The sequence below is a fragment of the Alosa pseudoharengus genome, unplaced genomic scaffold, assembly GCF_046254945.1.
Source record: "Alosa pseudoharengus isolate Yale_2024_CS ecotype anadromous, Long Island Sound unplaced genomic scaffold, YU_APseudo_1.1 YU_APseudo_1.1_scf_4, whole genome shotgun sequence".
Lineage (NCBI taxonomy): Eukaryota > Metazoa > Chordata > Actinopteri > Clupeiformes > Clupeidae > Alosa > Alosa pseudoharengus.
The window spans coordinates 8961378-8981377 of NW_027468774.1; the positions used below are offsets into that span (position 1 = coordinate 8961378).

The 20000-nt window shown below is 49.5% G+C and overlaps 1 protein-coding gene across 1 annotated transcript in view; it reads right to left on the minus strand.

Moving 5' to 3' along the window:
* ccser2b (coiled-coil serine-rich protein 2b) overlaps positions 1-20000 on the minus strand; it is a 74019-nt gene that overhangs the window by 26807 nt on the left and 27212 nt on the right. The window contains exons 2-4 of the mRNA XM_076264769.1: positions 18308-20000; positions 17182-17375; positions 751-850 (exon numbers count right to left, since the gene is read on the minus strand). The exon at positions 18308-20000 is cut by the window's right edge and continues 61 nt beyond it. Coding sequence (XP_076120884.1) covers positions 751-850; positions 17182-17375; positions 18308-20000 — 1987 coding nt within the window. The remainder of the gene's footprint in view (positions 1-750; positions 851-17181; positions 17376-18307) is intronic.

Genomic DNA, 20000 nt, shown 5'->3' on the forward strand with positions numbered 1-20000 from the left:
TCAATCACCTCCCCAATCACCTCCACACAACTCTAGAAAGGAGTCCAATCACCTCCACACAACTCTAGAGAGGAGCTCAATCACCTCCACACAACTCTAGAGAGGAGCCCAATCACCTCCACACAACTCTAGAGAAGAGCTCAATCACCTCCACACAACTCTAAAGAGGAGCTCAATCACCTCCACACAACTCTAGAGAGGAGCTCAAACACCTCCCCAATCACCTCCACACAGTTCTAGAGAAGAGCTCAATCACCTCCCCAATAACCTCCACACAGTTCTAGAGAAGAGCTCAAACACCTCCCCAATCACCTTCACACAGTTCTAGAGAAGAGCTCAATCACCTCCCCAATCACCTCCACACAACTCTAGAGAGGAGACCAATCACCTCCACACAACTTAAGAGAGTTCTGTCTGCACCAGTTTTGTGAGGCAACATGGCAAATCTGTTATATGCTATCGGTTATGTATGTGTGGGCTGGTTAACTGCTAAGTGTATTGTCCAAGTGCATGCTACTCATTAACAATAGTGAGATAAATACCCCATCTATATGTGCATGCTGTATGAAGCAAAGAACTAGAGAAACGTAACCAGTCATATATCACTATATACTCATATACCCCCCCCCCAAACACACACACACACACCACCACCACCCGTTTCCTTGACTATAACACATGTGACATGTGATGTGACATGTGATGTGACATCATTGTGACCTTTCACCCCCTGACCCCTGGGGGACTCACCACTGTGCAGGGATGCGTCCTCAGGCAGGTCCACGTCCAACATGAGGTCATCTTCTTCCAGGTCGCAGGACTCCAAGTTGTCCAGATTGTTGAGGATGTCCTTGAGGAGACAATTCAAAAGAAGAGAGAGAGAAAGAGAGAGAGAGAGAGAGAGAGAGAGAGAGAGAGAGAGAGAGAGAAAAGAGAGCAGAAAGAGAAGAGAGCAAAATAAAAGTGAGATAATGCGAAAGCTCAGCAGGCGACCTTTAGCAAGTGTTTCTCCAGCTCCACTGCGGGTTTGGCATGCCTGGCAATCACAAAAGAGAGTTAGCCACAGCCACAGACTCTCTCTCTCTCTCTCTCCCTCTCCCTCTCTCCCTCTCTCTCTCTCTCTGCATACAGTTCTGAATCTCTCTCTCTTTTGGTATCTTTTTGTTCTGTCTTTCTTTCCCCTCTTCTGTCTTTAGTGAATGGAAATCCCCACAGAAGCAGAGCTCCGCTCCGGGGCCCCAAGTCACACTCAGCCTGAGTCGGGCTCTTGCAGGGAGAAATCAAAGCCTCATTAATCCACAAAGACGGGCCCCGAACCGCCCCACACTGCCCCTGCCCTCCCCCTGCCCTGCCCCACACTGCCCCTGCCCTCCCCCTGCCCTGCCCCACACTGCCCCACACCGCCCCTGCCCTCCCCCTGCCCTCCTCCGGCCCCAGCACCCGCCTGCACCAAGAGAGCAAAGTTCTCTGAGAGCAGAGCAGAGCGCAGCAGATTACCAGCCCCAGAGCACACTGCAAAGGCTGCAAACGGGCTACTTTCTTTTTTCTATCGTACACTTATGATTCTTTTTTTCTTTCTTTTTGTTTTCTTTCATTCTTTCTTTTCTTATGTCTATCCATCTATCTATCTATCCATCTCTACATCCATCCATCCCCCCACTCTCTGTCCCTGTCTTTGTAAAGTGGAGTTTGACTTTGTGCCACCGTGCTGTTCCGTGCTGTTCCGTGCGGTTCCCATCGTGTCTATGTGCACGGAACCGCACGGAACCGCACGGTGGCACAAAGTCAAACCCCACTTTACAAAGACAGGGACAGAGAGTGGACACACAGCATCGCCTGGCTGTTTGATTCAGCCCTTTTGTGGACAAGGTCTGGGCAAATGGGTGTCGTTTTGTCACCAATGTTGTTTCAGAGAAGAATGGCTCTGCAATCGCATAGAGGGACAAACTAGCTGAGAAAGGCACAGAGCGCCTGCAATGAGACAAATAGAGAGAAGAGCAAGAGAGAGAGAGAGAGAGAGAGAGATAGAGAGAGATAGAGCAAGAGAGAGAGACAGAGTCTGAGAGAGAGAGAAGGAAAAGAGACACGGAGAGGTGGAATCTGTTTTCACATGGATTATCTATATAATCTACTGACTGCTCCATACCTGCTGCCCCATCCCATCAAAACCAAAATCCCCAAGACCCCAAACACACACACCACACAGACACACACACACACACACACACACACACACACACCTCTATCCTCTCCTAAACAACACATTCCCACATTCCTACATAAACACACACCCGACACACAAACAAACACACACACACACCGCCACCAGAAGGGCTTAGTCACACAAGGCCGCATTGGCAGGAAATGACATTTTTGTTGCTGGCAGCGCCCCATTTCCAGCAGGCGGCGGAGGACGGCTAACGGATTTCAGGAGCTAAACCCAGCACTCTATAGGAGCACTGCTAGCACTGTTAAACCCAGCACTCTATAGGAGCACTGCTAGCACTGCTAAACCCAGCACTCTATAGGAGCACTGCTAGCACTGCTAAACCCAGCACTCTATAGGAGCACTGCTAGCACTGCTAAACCCAGCACTCTACAGGAGCACTGCTAAACCCAGCACTCTATAGGAGCACTGCTAAACCCAGCACTCTACAGGAGCACTGCTAGCACTGCTAAACCCAGCACTCTATAGGAGCACTGCTAAACCCAGCACTCTATAGGAGCACTGCTAGCACTGCTAAACCCAGCACTCTATAGGAGCACTGCTAAACCCAGCACTCTACAGGAGCACTGCTAAACCCAGCACTCTATAGGAGCACTGCTAGCACTGCTAAACCCAGCACTCTATAGGAGCACTGCTAGCACTGCTAAACCCAGCACTCTATAGGAGCACTGCTAAACAACTCCCTCACCCTCGTCCAGACTGGTCCATGGTCAAATACGCCTTACAGTTCGGAAACTCCTGTTAAGTTTGTCAGGATTTTGATGAGTGTTAGAGACAAGGTGGGGTAAGATTGCTGGTGGTGGCATGGTGGGGTAAGATTGCTGGTGGTGGTGCGGTGGGGTAAGACTGCTGGTGGTGGTGGTGGTGGCATGATGGGGTAAGACTGCTGGTGGTGTGGTGGTGGGGTAAGACTGCTGGTGGTGGTGGTGGTGGTGGTATGGTGGGGTAAGACTGCTGCTGGTGGTGGTGGTGGTGGTGGTGTGGTGGTGGGGTAAGACTGCTGGTGGTGGTGTGGTGGCATGGTGGGGTAAGTCTGCTGGTGGTGGTGGTGCTGTGGGGTAAGACTGGTGGTGGTGGTGGTGGCATGGTGGGGTAAGACTGCTGGTGGTGGTGTGGTGGCATGGTGGGGTAAGACTGCTGGTGGCATGGTGGGGTAAGACTGCTGGTGGTGTGGTGGTATGGTGGGGTAAGACTGCTGGTGGTGTGGTGGGGTAAGACTGCTGGTGGTGTGGTGGCATGGTGGGGTAAGACTGCTGGTGGTGTGGTGGTATGGTGGGGTAAGACTGCTGGTGGTGTGGTGGTGGGGTAAGACTGCTGGTGGTGGTGTGGTGGCATGGTCTTCTCTTGTTTACTTTAACACATTAAAAACACATTAAATCTATCCATCAAAACACAATTTCGTAATATATATAATATATTTATAATATATAAAAAGAAAGAAAACAAGAGTATGTGTGTGTGCTGTGCTGTGTGTGTGTGTGCTTTGCTGTGTGTGTATGTGTGTGCGCGCATGTGTGCGTATGTGTGTGTGTGTGCGTGCATGTGTGTGTGCACGCGTGCGTGCGTGTGTGTGTGCAAAGAAGACTTTCAAGGGTCCAATTTTGTTGCAGTTGCTCTCGTTTCACAACCTTCAGCCACTTTCATCCCCACATGAGGTCATGAGGTCTTTACTGCCACAAAACAAATGAAGAAGTGTGTGGTCATGTTTGTTTACACTAGAACACCAGACCTCCAACACACACGCACACGCACACACACACACAAACCTCAAACACTCGCTGCCCATTTCATTTCACTTTTTTTGCCAGAGCAATTGCTGCCATTGTAGTAGTGTAGTAGTGTAGCTGCCATTGTAGTAGTGTAGTAGTGTAGCTGCCATTGTAGTAGTGTAGTAGTGTAGTAGTGTAGTAGTGTAGTAGTGTAGTAGTGTAGCTGCCATTGTAGTAGTAAATGGCTTCCCCACAAAGAATCTAAAACATAATGGAGGCTTGTTCAAGCATTTAGCCGTAGGCACACACACACACACACACACACACACACACACACACACACACACACACACACACTGAGCTTCCCTGTGAGCCCTGCTGCTCTCCTTGCTCCATTTCTGGCATTGATTAGTTCAGCCTAATGCTGTTCTCCTTGCCAGGGATTAAAGTGAAAAAAAAATCGTTTGACTGAACTTTTTTCAGGCCATAAACATTACGCTGTTCATATCTACCTATAGAGATAGCACCACTTTTGCGGTCGCGACCTATTGGTTTTTAATGTTCAAAAAGATGCAAACAGCAATGTAAAGCACCAAATAAACACCAAAATGAGGCTACAGGGTACTCTTAACTTACTATATAATTAATGCCACCTACAGGTGAATGCATAGAACATAACAATCCTATGGTTTGTGTACCCTGTAGCCTCGTTTTAGCCGCCAATGGCCGCCATGTGAATAAGGCGAATTGAGAGTGTTCTTGATTGAGATTGAGTTTTCCTGATGAACAAAACAATATTTCAATACCATCCCTGACCATTGCTGATTAGCCATTGCTGTTCTTTTCTACTGCAGCAATATTGTAGCAAGGCTTTAACTTACACTCTTATTTAATTACTTCAGGCCAAAAGTGTTTAAAGGGGAGATTTTTTTTCTTGTTAATATACAATTCAACACCAAGTAAAATCTATAAAATCAAGTTTGCAAGACTTCACATTTCCTCATCAAAGTAACGAATCAGAACAGTCTAGATATTGTTCATATTTCCATTTTTTGCCTCATCTGCATTTAATGAAAACATGGTAATTTTGAGTTTTACAGACAACTCAGTTTTCCAATGAGCAGCAATACTGTGTGTGCTCATGCAGGAGGTCTGCGCATTTGATAACGACAATCTGGAGAGGGCGCTTTTGTCTTCAGCAACAGATTGTATACGGTTGACAAGAGGTTGCGATATGGTGAGGGACAGGTCTTGTTGCGCTATGAAAGAACATGCGTAGCCTACTTTCTGAGCGCAAAAACGGTCAGCCATAGATAAACATAGCCTACCTCTGTCATGTTGGCTAGTTGCACCAGGTAGGGAAGATGTCCTGAAGTGCACGAACGTTATCCTTATGGCGGTCTTCTGATTGTTGGCGTGCTAAAACGTTTTCCTACTGCATCCATAAACAATTTTCTTGCAGCAAACCGTGCAAAAGCAAACCCCTGACACTTTATTTTTTTACACCATGGCTTGTTAGTTCTCCCCCGTTTCCAACAGCCGCCCATCTCCATTTATTTTTTAACTTTTGACACCTGTGCCTTCCTTTAGCAACGCATCCATGACAGCTAGTGGCCTTGCCAAATAGACGCACACAAATCATGACGCTAATATGCGAGGTTCTGGTGGGCCTACTGGTTATGGTTTTGTGCTATACATTAATAATAGCAAAGTTTTAAGTTGACTGTTTTAATTGCATGGTTATTTTTGTCAACATACGCTCACAACCTACTGTCGTTAAAAGTGAGGCCTAAGCAAAATAGGCTACAAGGCTGTCTGTGCGTCACAAACACGACTGACCGACCCCCTTACTCAACAGTTTGCGATATTATTATTTTATGTTAACACGCTCAGTCAAAACCTTCCGTCGCAAATTGTGAACAACATTGTTGTACATGTCAGACGGGATAGGCATAGGCTACGGTTTATATTGCGTCGCTTTACACATAATGTTAGTTGCATTGATTAAAAACTGTAACAATAATAGTACATCGGGTGGCATAGCAGGCTATCTGTTCAAGTCATAGGTGACACCCAAAATGAATGACCTCCCCTGACAAGAGTTCGCGATAGTAAGAAATTGTCTAGGCCTACATGATGCACGGAAAGAACACAGCCTCCGAATTCGCACATAGAGCTCACAATATCATATCCAAAAAAGTTAAACGGATTGGGCAACCTCATCAGCTGTCTCGATTGTGTCACTATAATCTAACTTTTAGACCGTCCTCCTTTTTTTAAGCAACCGCCCCAGGCCAATGAGACAAGCGTGTAGCTACAACATAAACAAAGCGAAACTCATGGCTGACTTATCTTCTTGAGCGGTCTCTGATTGAGACACAGCAAGTTCTCAAGAACACTATAGGTCTTTAAACATTTACCACCACACACATTCATTCATCGGAGCTAATATTTGTAGGCTAGTTGCCTTAAAAAAAGGAAAAGAAAAGGTGGACCCCCCCTCCTATTTTTTTTCTCACCGGATCTGCATCGATCTCAAATATGACATTTCTAAAATCAAATTGACGGAAATCCGTCGTACGACGGAGAACTTTAATCCTTGCTCCTTGCTCCCTCTCTGGCATTGATTAGTTCAGCCTGATGCTGTTCTCCTTGCTCCATCTCTGGCATTGATTACTTCAGCATGAGTAGCACTTGAAACATCTCGTAGATGAGCACTTTACAAATGTCTACTACAGCCATTCCTGCTTTAAAAGAGCCATGTGCGACCACTACCACCAATTCAGCTCTAAACAAATGAGATGTGGACACCACAGCCCTGACACACACACACACACACACACTCAAAGTGTTTTCTTTCCTGGGTGCGCGTTACACAAGACTGAAGGTTTCCTCAGGTCCTGAGGTTAACTACTCCGCTTTGTGTAGTAAGGTGTGTATCCAGGTTTGTATAAACTGTTTCTGCACCCGGCTTCCAATGAAGCAACTCAGTATGGCCTTCATATATTGTTGAGTGATACAGTATGTGCCGTGCCATTTAAAAAACATCCTCATTTTCCATCACTGATTCCAAAGTAGCCTCTGTCGCCATATATGCTTTCAGGGATGGGCGATACAGACTTGAAAATATTTCACGGTATTTTCTGCCAAAACAATAGAGATGACAATAGTTAAGCACTGTTCAACACTGATTTCTCCACCACGTTACGTCAGTACTGTTCAAGACTGATTCCTCCACCACGTTACGTCAGTACTGTTCAACACTGATTTCTCCACCACGTGAAGGGTACTACATACTCGCCACTCCCGACCGGTAGCGCGACAATGTGACGTCAAAATTGCGTCATTTCCTCTGTCGCACGAGAAATTTCAGCCTCGCGCAGGCAGGTCGTGCACAGGAGATTTTTTTTCAGATGCGCGCGACAAGCAGGATGAGCTTGCAGCCAAGATCAGGGAGCATGCGTGCCTCTATACAGACATCAACCACATTCAGGCATTTCATATAGCCTAGCCCACATCTTAAATAAACACGATGTTTGAATAGTCAGTTTGAGAAGAGAGGGAAATGCACCTGGCTAGGTTACCAGCGAGAGTTTGTGATTTTTAAATAGTTTGCTGGATAAGTTAATAAAGCTACCAGAGAGAGATGTAACACAGACAATTAAGATGAAAGAACTAGGACCCAGGGACATGCCAATAATCCTGCAAAAGGTAACAAAGATATGTATTTTTAACCAAAGGACCCGAAAAAAATCTCTTTCCACCTTAGGAATTAGGCTACACAAACTCATCTACCAGCACCAGCCAGCTAGCTAAATCTATCTATCTATCTATCTATCTAGCTGCACACACTTTGGAAACTAGATTGTAATGATGATAGTTGTGAATAGCAGCAACCGAAGTCTGAAGTATCATCACAGAGGGTAGTTTTTACTGCCATTGAGGCCAATGCCAATTCAGGAGAATATTGCAACTAGTGTCGCGACCACCACGCGCGAGTATAAATGGTTACGGCACTCCCGTGACGTCACATTGTCGCGCTACCGGTCGGGAGTAGCGAGTATGTTGAAGGCTTTACATCAGTACTGTTCAAGACTGATTTCTCCACCACGTTACGTCAGTACTGTTCAACACTGATTTCTCCACCACGTTACGTCAGTACTGTTCAAGACTGATTTCTCCACCACGTCACATCAGCTTCCAGTCTTGAGAGCCGTGCAAACACGTGCAAACACGTGCAAACAGATGTGCAAAAGACGTGCAAAAACCATTTGGCTGCTTCTGATTTTCGCTTCAGTCTCCCCTCCGTTACCTTTGCACCCCTCCCCTCCTACATCTCTCTCTCCCTCTCTCTCTCTCCCCTTCCCTCTCTCCCTCCCTCCCTTCCCCCCCCCCCTTTCTCCTGCTCTGCAGCACTCAAGGTTTCATCCTGCTACTTGGGAGTTGTTTCTTGCTCATCACCCAAGAGAGGTCCAGGCTCTTAGAACACTCTTGGACAAATTCAATTAGTTTGACACCATATGAATTAAATGTAACTGAACTGAATTGAAATGAATTGAACTGAATTCAAATGTCCCATTAACGTTTGCACAACAGTGTGCACAACACTGCAAGATGCTGTGTATGAGCTCACTACCACACACTGCAGAGAAGAGAGGAGGAGAAGAGAGGAGAGGAGAGATAGGGGGAGGAGAGGAGAGGAGAGGAGGGGAGAGATAGGGGGAGGAGGAGAGGAGAGGAGAGGAGGGGAGAGATAGAAGGAGGAGAGGAGGGGAGAGATAGGGGGAGGAGAGGAGAGGAAAGGAGAGGAGAGGAGAGGAGGGGAGAGATAGGGGGAGGAGAGGAGAGGAAAGGAGAGGAGAGGAGAAGAGAAGAGAGGAGAGGAGATAAATCAGGAAGAGGAAAGAGGAGGAGAAGAGAGAAGAGAAATCGAGTAAAGGAAAGAGGAGGAGAAGAGAAGGGGAGATGAAAGGAGGAGAGGAGACAGAAGAAAAGAGGGAATAAGGAGCAGAGAAAAGAGGGTAGGAGAGGAGGGGAGAGTAGAGGAAAGGAGAGGAGAGGAGAAAAGAGGAGAGGAGAGGAGAAAAGAGGATAGGAGAGGAGGGGAGAGTAGAGGATAGGAGAGGAGAGGAGAAGAGAAGAGAGGAGAGGAGAGCAGGGGAGAGTAGAGGATAGGAGAGGAGAGGAGAAGAGAGGAGAGGAGGGGAGAAAAGAGGATAGGAGAGGAGGGGAGAGTAGAGGAAAGGAGAGGAGAGGAGAAAAGAGGATAGGAGAGGAGGGGAGAGTAGAGGAGAAAAAGGAGAGAAATGAAGGAGAGAAATGAAGCAGAGGAAAGAAGAGAAGAGAAGATGGAATAAGGAGCGGAGAGATGGAGAGGGGGAGAGAAGGAGAGGGAGGGAGGAGTGGAGAGGGGGAAAGAGGAAGGGAGAGAAGAGAAGATGGAATAAGGAGCGGAGAGATGGAGAGGGGGACAGAAGGAGAGGGAGGGAGGAGTGGAGAGGGGGAAAGAGGAAGGGAGAGAAGAGAAGATGGAATAAGGAGCGGAGACATGGAGAGGGGGAGAGAAGGAGAGGGAGGGAGGAGTGGAGAGGGGGAAAGAGGAAGGGAGAGAGGGAGAGGAAAGGGAGTGGAAGATGGCTGGGCTCAGCAAACTGTCATCCACTATCAGAGCAGCTTACGGACTACACACACACACACACACCCACACACACACAGATACAGGCACACACATATGATTACAGTGTACATGCACACATTGTGATGAAATGTATGTGTGTGAAGAGTGGAGGAGGAAGAATGACAGAGAGAAACAAGAGAAAAGGAGATATGAATGAGGGAAGAGAACAAGGGAGTGAAAAGAAAGGAGAAACACAGAGGGGAGAAAAGAGGGGGGGGGTCTGTGTGTGTGTGTGTGTGTGTGTGTGTGTGTGTGTGTGTCTGTCTGTCTTTGTGCACCTAGGCCAAACTCCACCTCTGAAGGGAAGCCCTGTCTGATGGCACCACACTGCCACCTAGTGGCTGGTGCCTAAAGCTGCAGGCCTGTGCAGGCTGATATGGCGGCCCTTATAACATAAGAACCATAATGTTACATCTGTTATAGCTAAGACTAGGCTGCAGTCCAGGGATGGGGACTCATAGTACACAGTAGTCCAGGCGACAGCAGTGGACAAGCAAAGTTTTTTATCAGATACACACAAGAGGAAATGTGTGTGTGTGTGTCTGTGTGTGTGTGTGTGTGTGTGTGTGTGTGTGTGGGTGTGTGTGTGGGTGGGTGTGTGTGTGTTTGTGTTGATGTGCAGGTGACCATGTGTGTGTCCTTCTGATTCCTTCAGTAAAGACCTACACTAAGGTCAAAGGTCACCGGTCTGTGCGTCCCAGACAAGGAACAGATATAACAGACAGGGGGGAGAGAGGGAGAGAGGGAGAGAGAGGGAGAGATGGAGAGGGAAAGATGGAGAGGGAAAGGGAGAGGGAAAGAGAGAGGGAGAGAAGGAGAGAGAGGGAGAGATAGAGAGAGAGAGGGAAAGAGAGAGGGAGAGATGGAGAAAGAGAGGAAAAGAGAGAGGGAGAGAGAGAGGGAGAGAGAGCAAGAGAGAGGGAGAGATGGAGAAAGAGAGGAAAAGAGAGAGGGAGAGAGAGAGCAAGAGAGAGGGAGAGAGAGCAAGAGAGAGGGATGAGGGGATGAGTGCAGACAGGAGGACAGGAAAGCGCTGCCACACTGACTTGGCACAGAGATGTCTAGACGTGACACACACTCCCGGATGATGGGATGTGTGAAAGGGTGTGTGTGTGTGTGTGTGTGTGTGTGTGTGTGTGTGTGTGTGTTGAGAACGATGTCACAGCAGCTTCTCACGGTTGAATGGTTCCAGGTAGGGAAGGGCCACAGGAAGCTGATGAGAATGACACTGTGTGTGTGTGCGTGTGAGTGTGTGTGTGTGTGTGTGTGCGTGCGTGTGTGTGTGTGCCTGTGTATGTGCGTAAGTGTGTTTGTGTGTGTGTGTGTGTGTGTGTGTGTGTGTGTGTGTGTGTGTGCGTGCGTGTGTTTGTGTGTGTGTTTGTTTGTGTGTGCGTGTGACTGTGCGTGCGAGTGTGTGTGTGTGTGTGTGTGTGTGTGTGTGTGTGTGTGTGTGTGTGTGTGTGTGTGTGTGTGTGTGTGTGTGTGTGTGTGTGTGTGTGTGTGTGTGTGTGTGTGTGTGTGTGTGTGTGTGTGAGTGAGTGAGTGTGTGTGTGTGTGTGTGTGTGTGTGTGTGTGTGTGTGTGTGTGTGTGTGTGTGTGTGTGTGTGCATACAGATGTAAAATATCTGAGTACACATAGGGATTTGCAGAAGTATCCAACCTCCATGAAAGTAATTTTCTGGTCTCCAAAATTGACTTTAACAAATTTTTCGATTCAGCATTTTCGTTGTGAACAGCATACTTCTAAAGGCTAAACAGCTTTTAATAAATAAAAACAAATTATGAATATTCTACAAGCATAAGTACAATATTCACCCCCAATCTACTAATACAAGCCAGGCTAAAAAATAGTGTTTATGATTAATTATAATGAAATAAGTACCAACTCTGTATCATCTGTGAATAAACTTTATCTGCCTTACTGTGGAACTAAAAAGCAGTGTGCATAATGCTAATGCTTACAGGCGCTCTAAGCGATGTTACGAGACGCCTTTAGGAGAGTTTGAATTGCACGGGAGGGAGGGGGAGGGAGTACTAAGCAAGAAGTATATTTCAGCTTTAAATTTCTTTAACGTGAACAGGAAAGTTCATAGTCTGCATAGTAGGAATACTACAGCAAGCACGTTCACCAACAGTCCTGGATGGGAAAGTGTGTGTAAATGTGTGTAAGTGTGTGTAAGCGCCTGTAGAGAGTGTGAGAGTGCTGTAGAGGGGGCAGCTCCTGTGATAGGGCACACACACACACACACACACACACACACACACACACACACACACACACACACACACACACACCCCTATACACATGTAAACTCTATCTAGTGATACCAGCCACACTCCAAAGAGCACAACTAAACCCATCTGAGCCGGGACACTGGACTGTGGCATGAGATAGCTCACACAGTCAGCTGTCACACACACACACACACACACACACACACACACACACACACACACACACACACACACACATATACATACACACGCACCCCTAGACACAAATATATCTCCACACACACACACACACACACACACACACACACAGGGATAGAGGGGATGGTGTTGTGCTGGCTTCGTATGGCTGACTGGGCCTGCTGAAAGGCTGCTGAGAGGTAGAGAATGATCTCCTGAGTTCGTTCACTCACACACACACACACACACACATGAAACATACACTTATGTGTGCCTTTATGCATATGCATGCTTGTATGCACATGTGTACAGATACTATGTGTGTGTGTGTGTGTGTGTGTATGTGTGTGTATGTGTGTGTATGAGTGTGCGTGTGTGTGCTTGTGTGTAAGCATGTGTGAGTGTGTGTGTGCGTGTGTTTGTGCGTACGTGTGTGTATTTCATTGTGGATGTGTGTGTGTAAATCCCCCCGTGTGCATGTGTGCATGTGTGTATGTGTGTGTGTATGTGTGTGTGCGCGAGCGGAGTGTGTAAGCCATCTCATGGTGTTGAAGCACAGTGCACCTGGCTCAGATGGACTTAGTTCCGCTTTGCTATACGGAGCGTGACCCATATCAGCGCCACCCAGAGAGAACTTTTTACCTTGGCAGCTTGGACCAATGATCGCACAATTCTGACTGAACACGCTTCCACATAGGATGCTCTTGTGTTTCCTCACGTATCGGGCCTTCCACCTCTCTCTCCTCTCCTTGCTCTTACCTCCTCTGGTTGCAATTAGATAAACGAGACGTCCTCGATGACGTCAAGCTTTTAACGATTTCCGGTGCACGAGCTGGAGGGATGCCACGACTTCCTGTGTGCATGACACAACTTCCTGTGTGCATGACACAACTTCCTGTGTGCATGATGCAGCTTTTCCCAAATGAAACTGGACCGCCATTAGGCTCTTTATTTTTCTATGTCCTCTCCAGAGCCCTAAACATCTGTCAAGTGCTGGGAATGAACCTAAACATCTGTCCAGTGCTGGGAAACAAACCTGGAGTTATTCCAGGTACGCTTATACATGGAAAAGGAGAAAGGCTGCGTTACCCATCCACAGTGCAAGCATCTGGGAGGACATGCAGAATCCATGCGGATCTGGCACCGACAGCATCTTCTCTGTGGAGCCTCTGAGCTACAGTACGCTTGCGTTCCAAACAATATTGAACTGCACTGGCAAAGACCACCCACCAGAGGGCAGAAGAGGTTCATCAATAGGCACATCTGACTCCCAAACGGTGCCAACCTCAAAAAGGTCACACTTACAGCATTTCACTGAATCAGTTACATAAATCTTATCTGTGTCAAGTGTTTCAAACCGCTTCTGCAAGGTGAGCACGTTAAGCCGTCCTGCTGTTTAGCCCTGGTCGCCCAGAGTGCTTAAATGCCTGTTAATCCCATTGACTGTGGGAACGGTCTAGGATTCTTATATCTTTATGGTTAATCCACTCAATTTGAGCCCAATCAGATTAGCAGGTGCTGTCCAGGAAACACTGCACACATTGGAGAGTACAGTCCAGCACAGTGATACACACACATACACACACACACACACACACACACACACACACACACACACACACACACACACACACACACACACACACACTCACACGTTGGAGAGTACAGTCCAGCACAGTGCTACCAGTCGTGGTACAGTAGGACTTCTGGTTTTGTCAGGTTTTGTGAATGCTGAAGCTAATCAGTAGATTATCACTGGGTGGAGGCGCTCTCTCTCACACACACACACTCTCTCTCACACATACACACACATACACACACACACACACACACACACACACACACACACACACACTGGTTTTGTGAATGCTGAAGCTAATCAGTAGATTATTACTGGGTGGAGGCTCTTGGGGTTGGAGCTGGACATTACTGGACGACAAGCGTGTTTTTAAATGGCTGTGAGGGGAACAAAAGACTAAACTCACTTGTAAACAAACAATGAGTGGAGACAAAAAAGCTAAATGATTCATGGATGTGCAATAGGCAAATGATGAATGATTCATAAGGTCAAGCGATAGAGAGAACAAGAGCAGGAAGAAGAGAGAGAGATGGAAAGAAGAAAGACAAAGATAGAGTGAGGCAGTAAGGAGAGACAGAGAGAAAGAGAAAGAAAGGTAGGAAGAGAGAAAGAGAGGGAAGGAGAGAAAGAGAGATATGCCAGTCCCCTCTCCCCCCCCCCCTCTCTCTCTCTCTCTCCCCCCCTCTCCCTCTCTCTCTGCTCAGAGAAGTGCACAGTCATACAGTCTGCCTGTCTCTCCACTGCACTTCCTGCACCAGGCCCTGAAGCAGCCGCCTGATTGGCTGAGGGGACGGGGACGGGAACTGGGAGTCATAGGGGGCGCTGGCCTATGAGAGGCCTCGTTTGGCATCGGATGACGGCAGGCCGTGTGTGGGTGAGAGAAGCAGTGATGAGGCAAACTGCACATCAGTGCAGAGTGGAGGAGAGAGAGAGGGAGGGAGGGAGAGAGAGAGGGAGAGAGAGAGAGAGGGAGGGAGAGAGGGAGGGAGGGAGAGAGAGAGGGAGAGAGGGAGGGAGGGAGGGAGAGAGAGAGGGAGGATGGGGAGAGGGAGAGAGGGAGGGAGGGAGAGAGAGAGAGAGAGAGAGAGGATGGGGAGAGAGAGGGGGGGAGAGAGGGAGAGAGGGAGGGAGGATGGGGAGAGGGAGAGAGAGAGAGGATGGAGAGAGGGAGGGAGGGATGGAGATAGAGAGGATGGGAGGGAGGGATGAGAGAGAGGGAGGGAGGGAGGGAGAGAGAGAGAGAGAGAGAGGGAGGGAGAGAGGGAGAGAGGATGGGGAGAGGGAGGGAGGGATGATGGGGAGAGGGAGAGAGAGAGAGAGGATGGGGAGAGGGAGGGAGGGAGAGAGGGAGGGAGAGAGAGAGAGAGGGAGAGAGGATGGGGAGAGGGAGGTAGGGAGGATGGGGAGAGGGAGAGAGAGAGAGAGGATGGGGAGAGGGAGGGAGGGAGAAAGGGAGGGAGGATGGGGAGAGGGAGAGAGGATGGGGAGAGGGAGGGAGGGATGGAGATAGAGGGGGGAGAGATGGATGAAGGAAGGAAGGGAGGGAGGAGGGAGGGAGGGAGGAGGGAGGGAGAGAGGATGGGGAGAGGGAGAGAGAAGGAGGGAGAGAGAGAGAGGATGGGGAGAGGGAGGGAGGGATGGAGATAGAGGGAGAGAGATGGAGGAAGGAAGGGAGGGAGGAGGGAGGGAGGATGGGGAGATGGAGAGAGGAAGAGATGGAGAGAGGGAGGAAGGGAGATAGAGGGAGAGAGATGGATGAAGGAAGGAAGGGAGAGAGGGATGAAGGAAGAGAGAGATGGATGAAGGGAGAAAGAGAATGCCTGCTGCAAGACATTTGTTTGCTGAGGAAGTCAAGAGGTAGGAGAGAAACTGACACACACTCAAACGCACTCAGTCAGGTCAGTTTTGCTAGTAGGCAATTAGGCAATCTGCTACAAACACACTCCTACAACTCACCACACAGAGCCTACAGTATGTCCAGTATGCACCACCACAGATATGTCCAGTACAGCTTACTATTTCACACTCCATTCTACTATTTCACACTCTATGCTACGTCCCTGACCAGTACAGCATACTATTCACACTCTATGCTACGTCCCTGACCAGCACAGCATACTATTCACACTCTATGCTACGGACCACCAGCACAGCATGCTATTCACACTCTATGCTACGGGCCTGACCAGTACAGCATACTATTCACACTCTATGCTACGTCCCTGACCAGTACAGCAGACTATTCACACTCTATGCTACGTCCCTGACAAATACAGCATACTATTCACACTCTATGCTACGTCCCTGACCAGTACAGCATACTATTTCACACTCTATGCTACGTCCCTGACCAGCACAGCATACTATTCACACTCTATGCTACGGACCACCAGCACAGCATACTATTCACACTCTATGCTACGGGCCTGACCAGTACAGCATACTATTCACACTCTATGCTACGTCCCTGACCAGTACAGCAGACTATTCACACTCTATGCTACGGGCCTGACCAGTACAGCAGACTACGCTACTGTCCCGAATGAGCTTTACAAACTCAATCTTGACGTCATCAGTGCACACGTGTGGAGTTTTCTGAGTGCCCAGAACCCAACATCTCATTTCAAGCTGTGTTCATTCCCCATGACTTGCAGTGCACGTTGCACAACCATTAAAGCTGTTTACAAGTTGAGGCTACCACTGCTTAGACAACTTAAACTTGGCCTCATTCTCAAACTCTCTCACAGATAGATTAACAGTTTGAGTTACATCACACATTTCCGGCTGCCTTGTACCTGGGAAAGTTGTGGTGGCTAACTTCTGGGGTCAAAGTGCATCCGAGGGGGTCATGCAGTGTTTGCACAGCGAGGAAAAGTGACAGTACAAGGTCAATAACCTGGCTAAAATATGTTTATTTTCAAATGGAGGTGACCTCTGGCTACTTTTTAGCATCAGGTAGGTATATGCTGTCCTGCTAGCACCAGGTAGGTACAGTATATGCTGTCCTGATAGCACCAGGTAGGTACAGTATATGCTGTCCTGATAGCACCAGGTACGGATAAGCTGTCCTGTCCTGGTATATGCTGCCTGCTGAACATTACACCAATTTGTGCTTTTTTTCTTGAGGAGTCTACATCCACACTTTTGTGTTTTCGCTTGAATCGCCCACACTACCGCCCACACTACTGTCCACTACTGTCCACACTACTGTCCACACTACCGCCCACACTACTGCCCACACTACCGCCCACACTACTGTCCACACTACTGTCCACTACTGTCCACACTACTGTCCACTACTGTCCACACTACCGCCCACACTACTGTCCACACTGTCCACACTACTGTCCACACTACTGTCCACACTACTTCGGTGTTTTCGAGCTCCTGAAACGGAACAATTTGAAAAAGCATTGGGTGGTTATTCCACACTGTTTGTAAACGTATTATATAGCCGAGGAGTTGCACAAGTCTCAAGTATTCAAAGGACATGCAAGCAGGTCTGGTGGACAAACACAGAGGTGTTTTCATGTGTCCATGGCCGTTATTCCTTCATTCGCCGCTCCTTCAGACTCACCATGCTGTTGAGGTCGGAGTCGTAGCTGTGGCAGGGGATCATAGCGCCCCCTAGAGGCTCCAGGCCATCCTCGTCGTCCCACATGTAGGTGGCCCCCGAGCTGTCCGAGGGAGACAGGTCCAGAGACGAGCCGTCCCGAAACACGCCGTCACTCGACACCCCCCTACCCGGCACCGAGAACGCCTCCTTACCACCTGGGGGAGCGCAGGGAGAGAGAGATGGAGGATGGAGAGATAGGGAGAGTACAGGGAGAGAGAGAGAGAGATGAGAGAATGGAGAGATAGAGAGGGAGGGAGAGAGATGAGAGGATGGAAAGATAGAGAGGGAGGGAGAGAGAGAAGAAAGAATGGAGAGATAGAGAGAGTACAGGGAGAGAGAGAAGAAAGAATGGAGATAGAGAGAGTACAGGGAGAGAGAGAAGAAAGAATGGAGAGATAGAGAGAGTACAGGGAGAGAGAGATGAGAGAGAGGGAGAGATAGAGAGAGTACAGGGAGAGAGAGAAGAAAGAATGGAGAGATAGAGAAGAAAGAGACAGAGACAGCATGGGAGAGGCATAAATGAAGGTCACTCATACTGGTACACTATCATATGAAGGCCACTCATACTGGTTCACTATCATATGAAGGCCACTCATACTGGTTCACTATCATATGAAGGCCACTCATACTGGTTCACTATCATATGAAGGCCACTCATACTGGTACACTATCATATGAAGGCCACTCATACTGGTTCACTTGGCATAAATGGGTCATATGAATGTCACTCATACTGGTACACTTGGCATAAATGGATCATATGAAGGCCACTCATACTGGTTCACTTGGCATAAATGGATCATATGAAGGTCACTCATACTGGTACACTTGGCATAAATGGATCATATGAAGGCCACTCATACTGGTTCACTTGGCACATCTCTGAGCAAACGGGTCCCTCATCTTCAGTTGAGTGAACATTATCACAACGTTCATATCTAATCTTTATCTTTCATCTTTTTTGGGCTTACACTGTGGACACTAAGCAGAGAAAACAATGCAGTCTGTGTGTGTGTGTGTGTGTGTGTGTGTGTGTGTGTGTGTGTGGTGTGGTGTGTGTGTGGTGTGTGCGTTTGGTAAAACTCACCGGTGAGTCCCATCTCTCCCCAGTCTACCGACTCGGACAGGAAGCTGTGGAGGCTGGTCACCGAGCACACATCCTGCTGCCGGCTGGCCGGCGTGTTGTCCTCCGACAGCGGATCTGATTGGACGAGCCCTTCGTCGTGGGCGGGGGGCGGCAGCAGCAGCGCCCCGCCCCCGTTGCCCAGGTTGTCGAAGTCGTCGATGTACTCCTCGCTGGTGTCGTCGTGGGTGCGCTCCAGGGAGGAGGTGGAGGACAGGGACATGTCCTCCAGGGTCTCGCCAGTGACGGAGGTGATGCAGAGCTCAGGGACTCCCTCCGCCCTCTCGGCCCCCAGATCACAGCTCTCGCCTGGGGACGACTCCTGGAGATCACCCCTGTCTGCCGCAGCACTGAAGTCATTGGCGTTGGGCTCGTCAGGTGATAGTTCATCCGCTCTGGGATCGATTGCTCTGGTCTTGATTATACTAAGATCTGCTGCTCTGGGTTCATCTGCTTCAGCCTTGTCTAATTCAGGATGCATTAACGGGCAATCTGGTCTGGACTCGTGTTCTCTGCAATCCATTATTCTGATCACATCTAGTCTGAACTCAGCTACTAGGGACTCAAGCTCTGTTTGATCCTGATCTCTGGAATCCTCTATTCTGGCCTCATCTGCTTTGACATCTTCATCTCTGAGCTCATCTGTTCTGGCCTCGGCTGCTTTGAGCTGGACTGGCAGCTCGGAGAGCTCTGTGGGGGCAGCAGTGGGGCTCGCGGAGCTCTTCATGGGGCAGCTGGGGTGTGGGGCAACAAGGCCATCCTCCGCAGATGCCCCCTGTGATCCCTCCTCCTGCTCCTTCACCTCCTTCTGCTCCTTCACCGGCTCCTCCTGCGCCCTCCCGATGGGCGTCGGGCGGGGCTGTCGGATGAGTGACGGCCTCATCAACCTGTAGCTAAGCGCCGAGGGCTTGTTGGGGGCTGGTCCAGGGAGCAGGGGCTTCTTCTGATTGGCTGGGGCCAGCAGTAAGCTGCCCGCTGGGTACTGACGAGCAACGCCTGTGGTCTTGCCCCCCCTGGCTCCGTTGAGCACGGGGACGGGCAGAGCGACGGAGGAGCGGGCAGACGACGCCAGTCGGGCGTTCGGACGGGGCAGCTCCTGGTTGAAGGAGTAGGAGCGGGGGATCGGGGCAGCCCCTGAGCCGGGTCCCCGCGTCATGTGACTGAAGCTCTGCGAGCGAACCATGTGGTCCAGCGGCAGGAGGCGGAGGCTGTCGCTGGACCGGGACAGGCCGTCGTGAGCGGCACCCGGCATCAAGCCGTTCGACAGGCCGTGATTGGCCACGAGGCGCGAGGGGGCGGGCTGATGGGCGGGCTGATGGGTAGCTCTGTAGAAGGGACTGGCGACGGACGGCGCGGAGCGACGCACTGGCATCGCCACGGGAACCGGTGGCCTCTTTATCTCCCGCGCCGTGACGGGCGCCCTCTGCTGGTGCTGGGGGCGATAAGCTCCAGCTCTCCCCTCCTCAGGCTCCACCTTCTCTTTCCACTTGTAGGAGAGGGTGGGGGGTGGGCGCACTATGCCATTCTGCCGCGCTGGTGCCAGCGCTTTGCCCCCGGCGGGCACAGAGGGGATGGCGGAGCCGTTGGGCACGGGCTGGTGGGCGCCCCCTGGGGGTCTGGAGCCAAACTTGGGCAGCCTGGAGACCATGACGGGCTG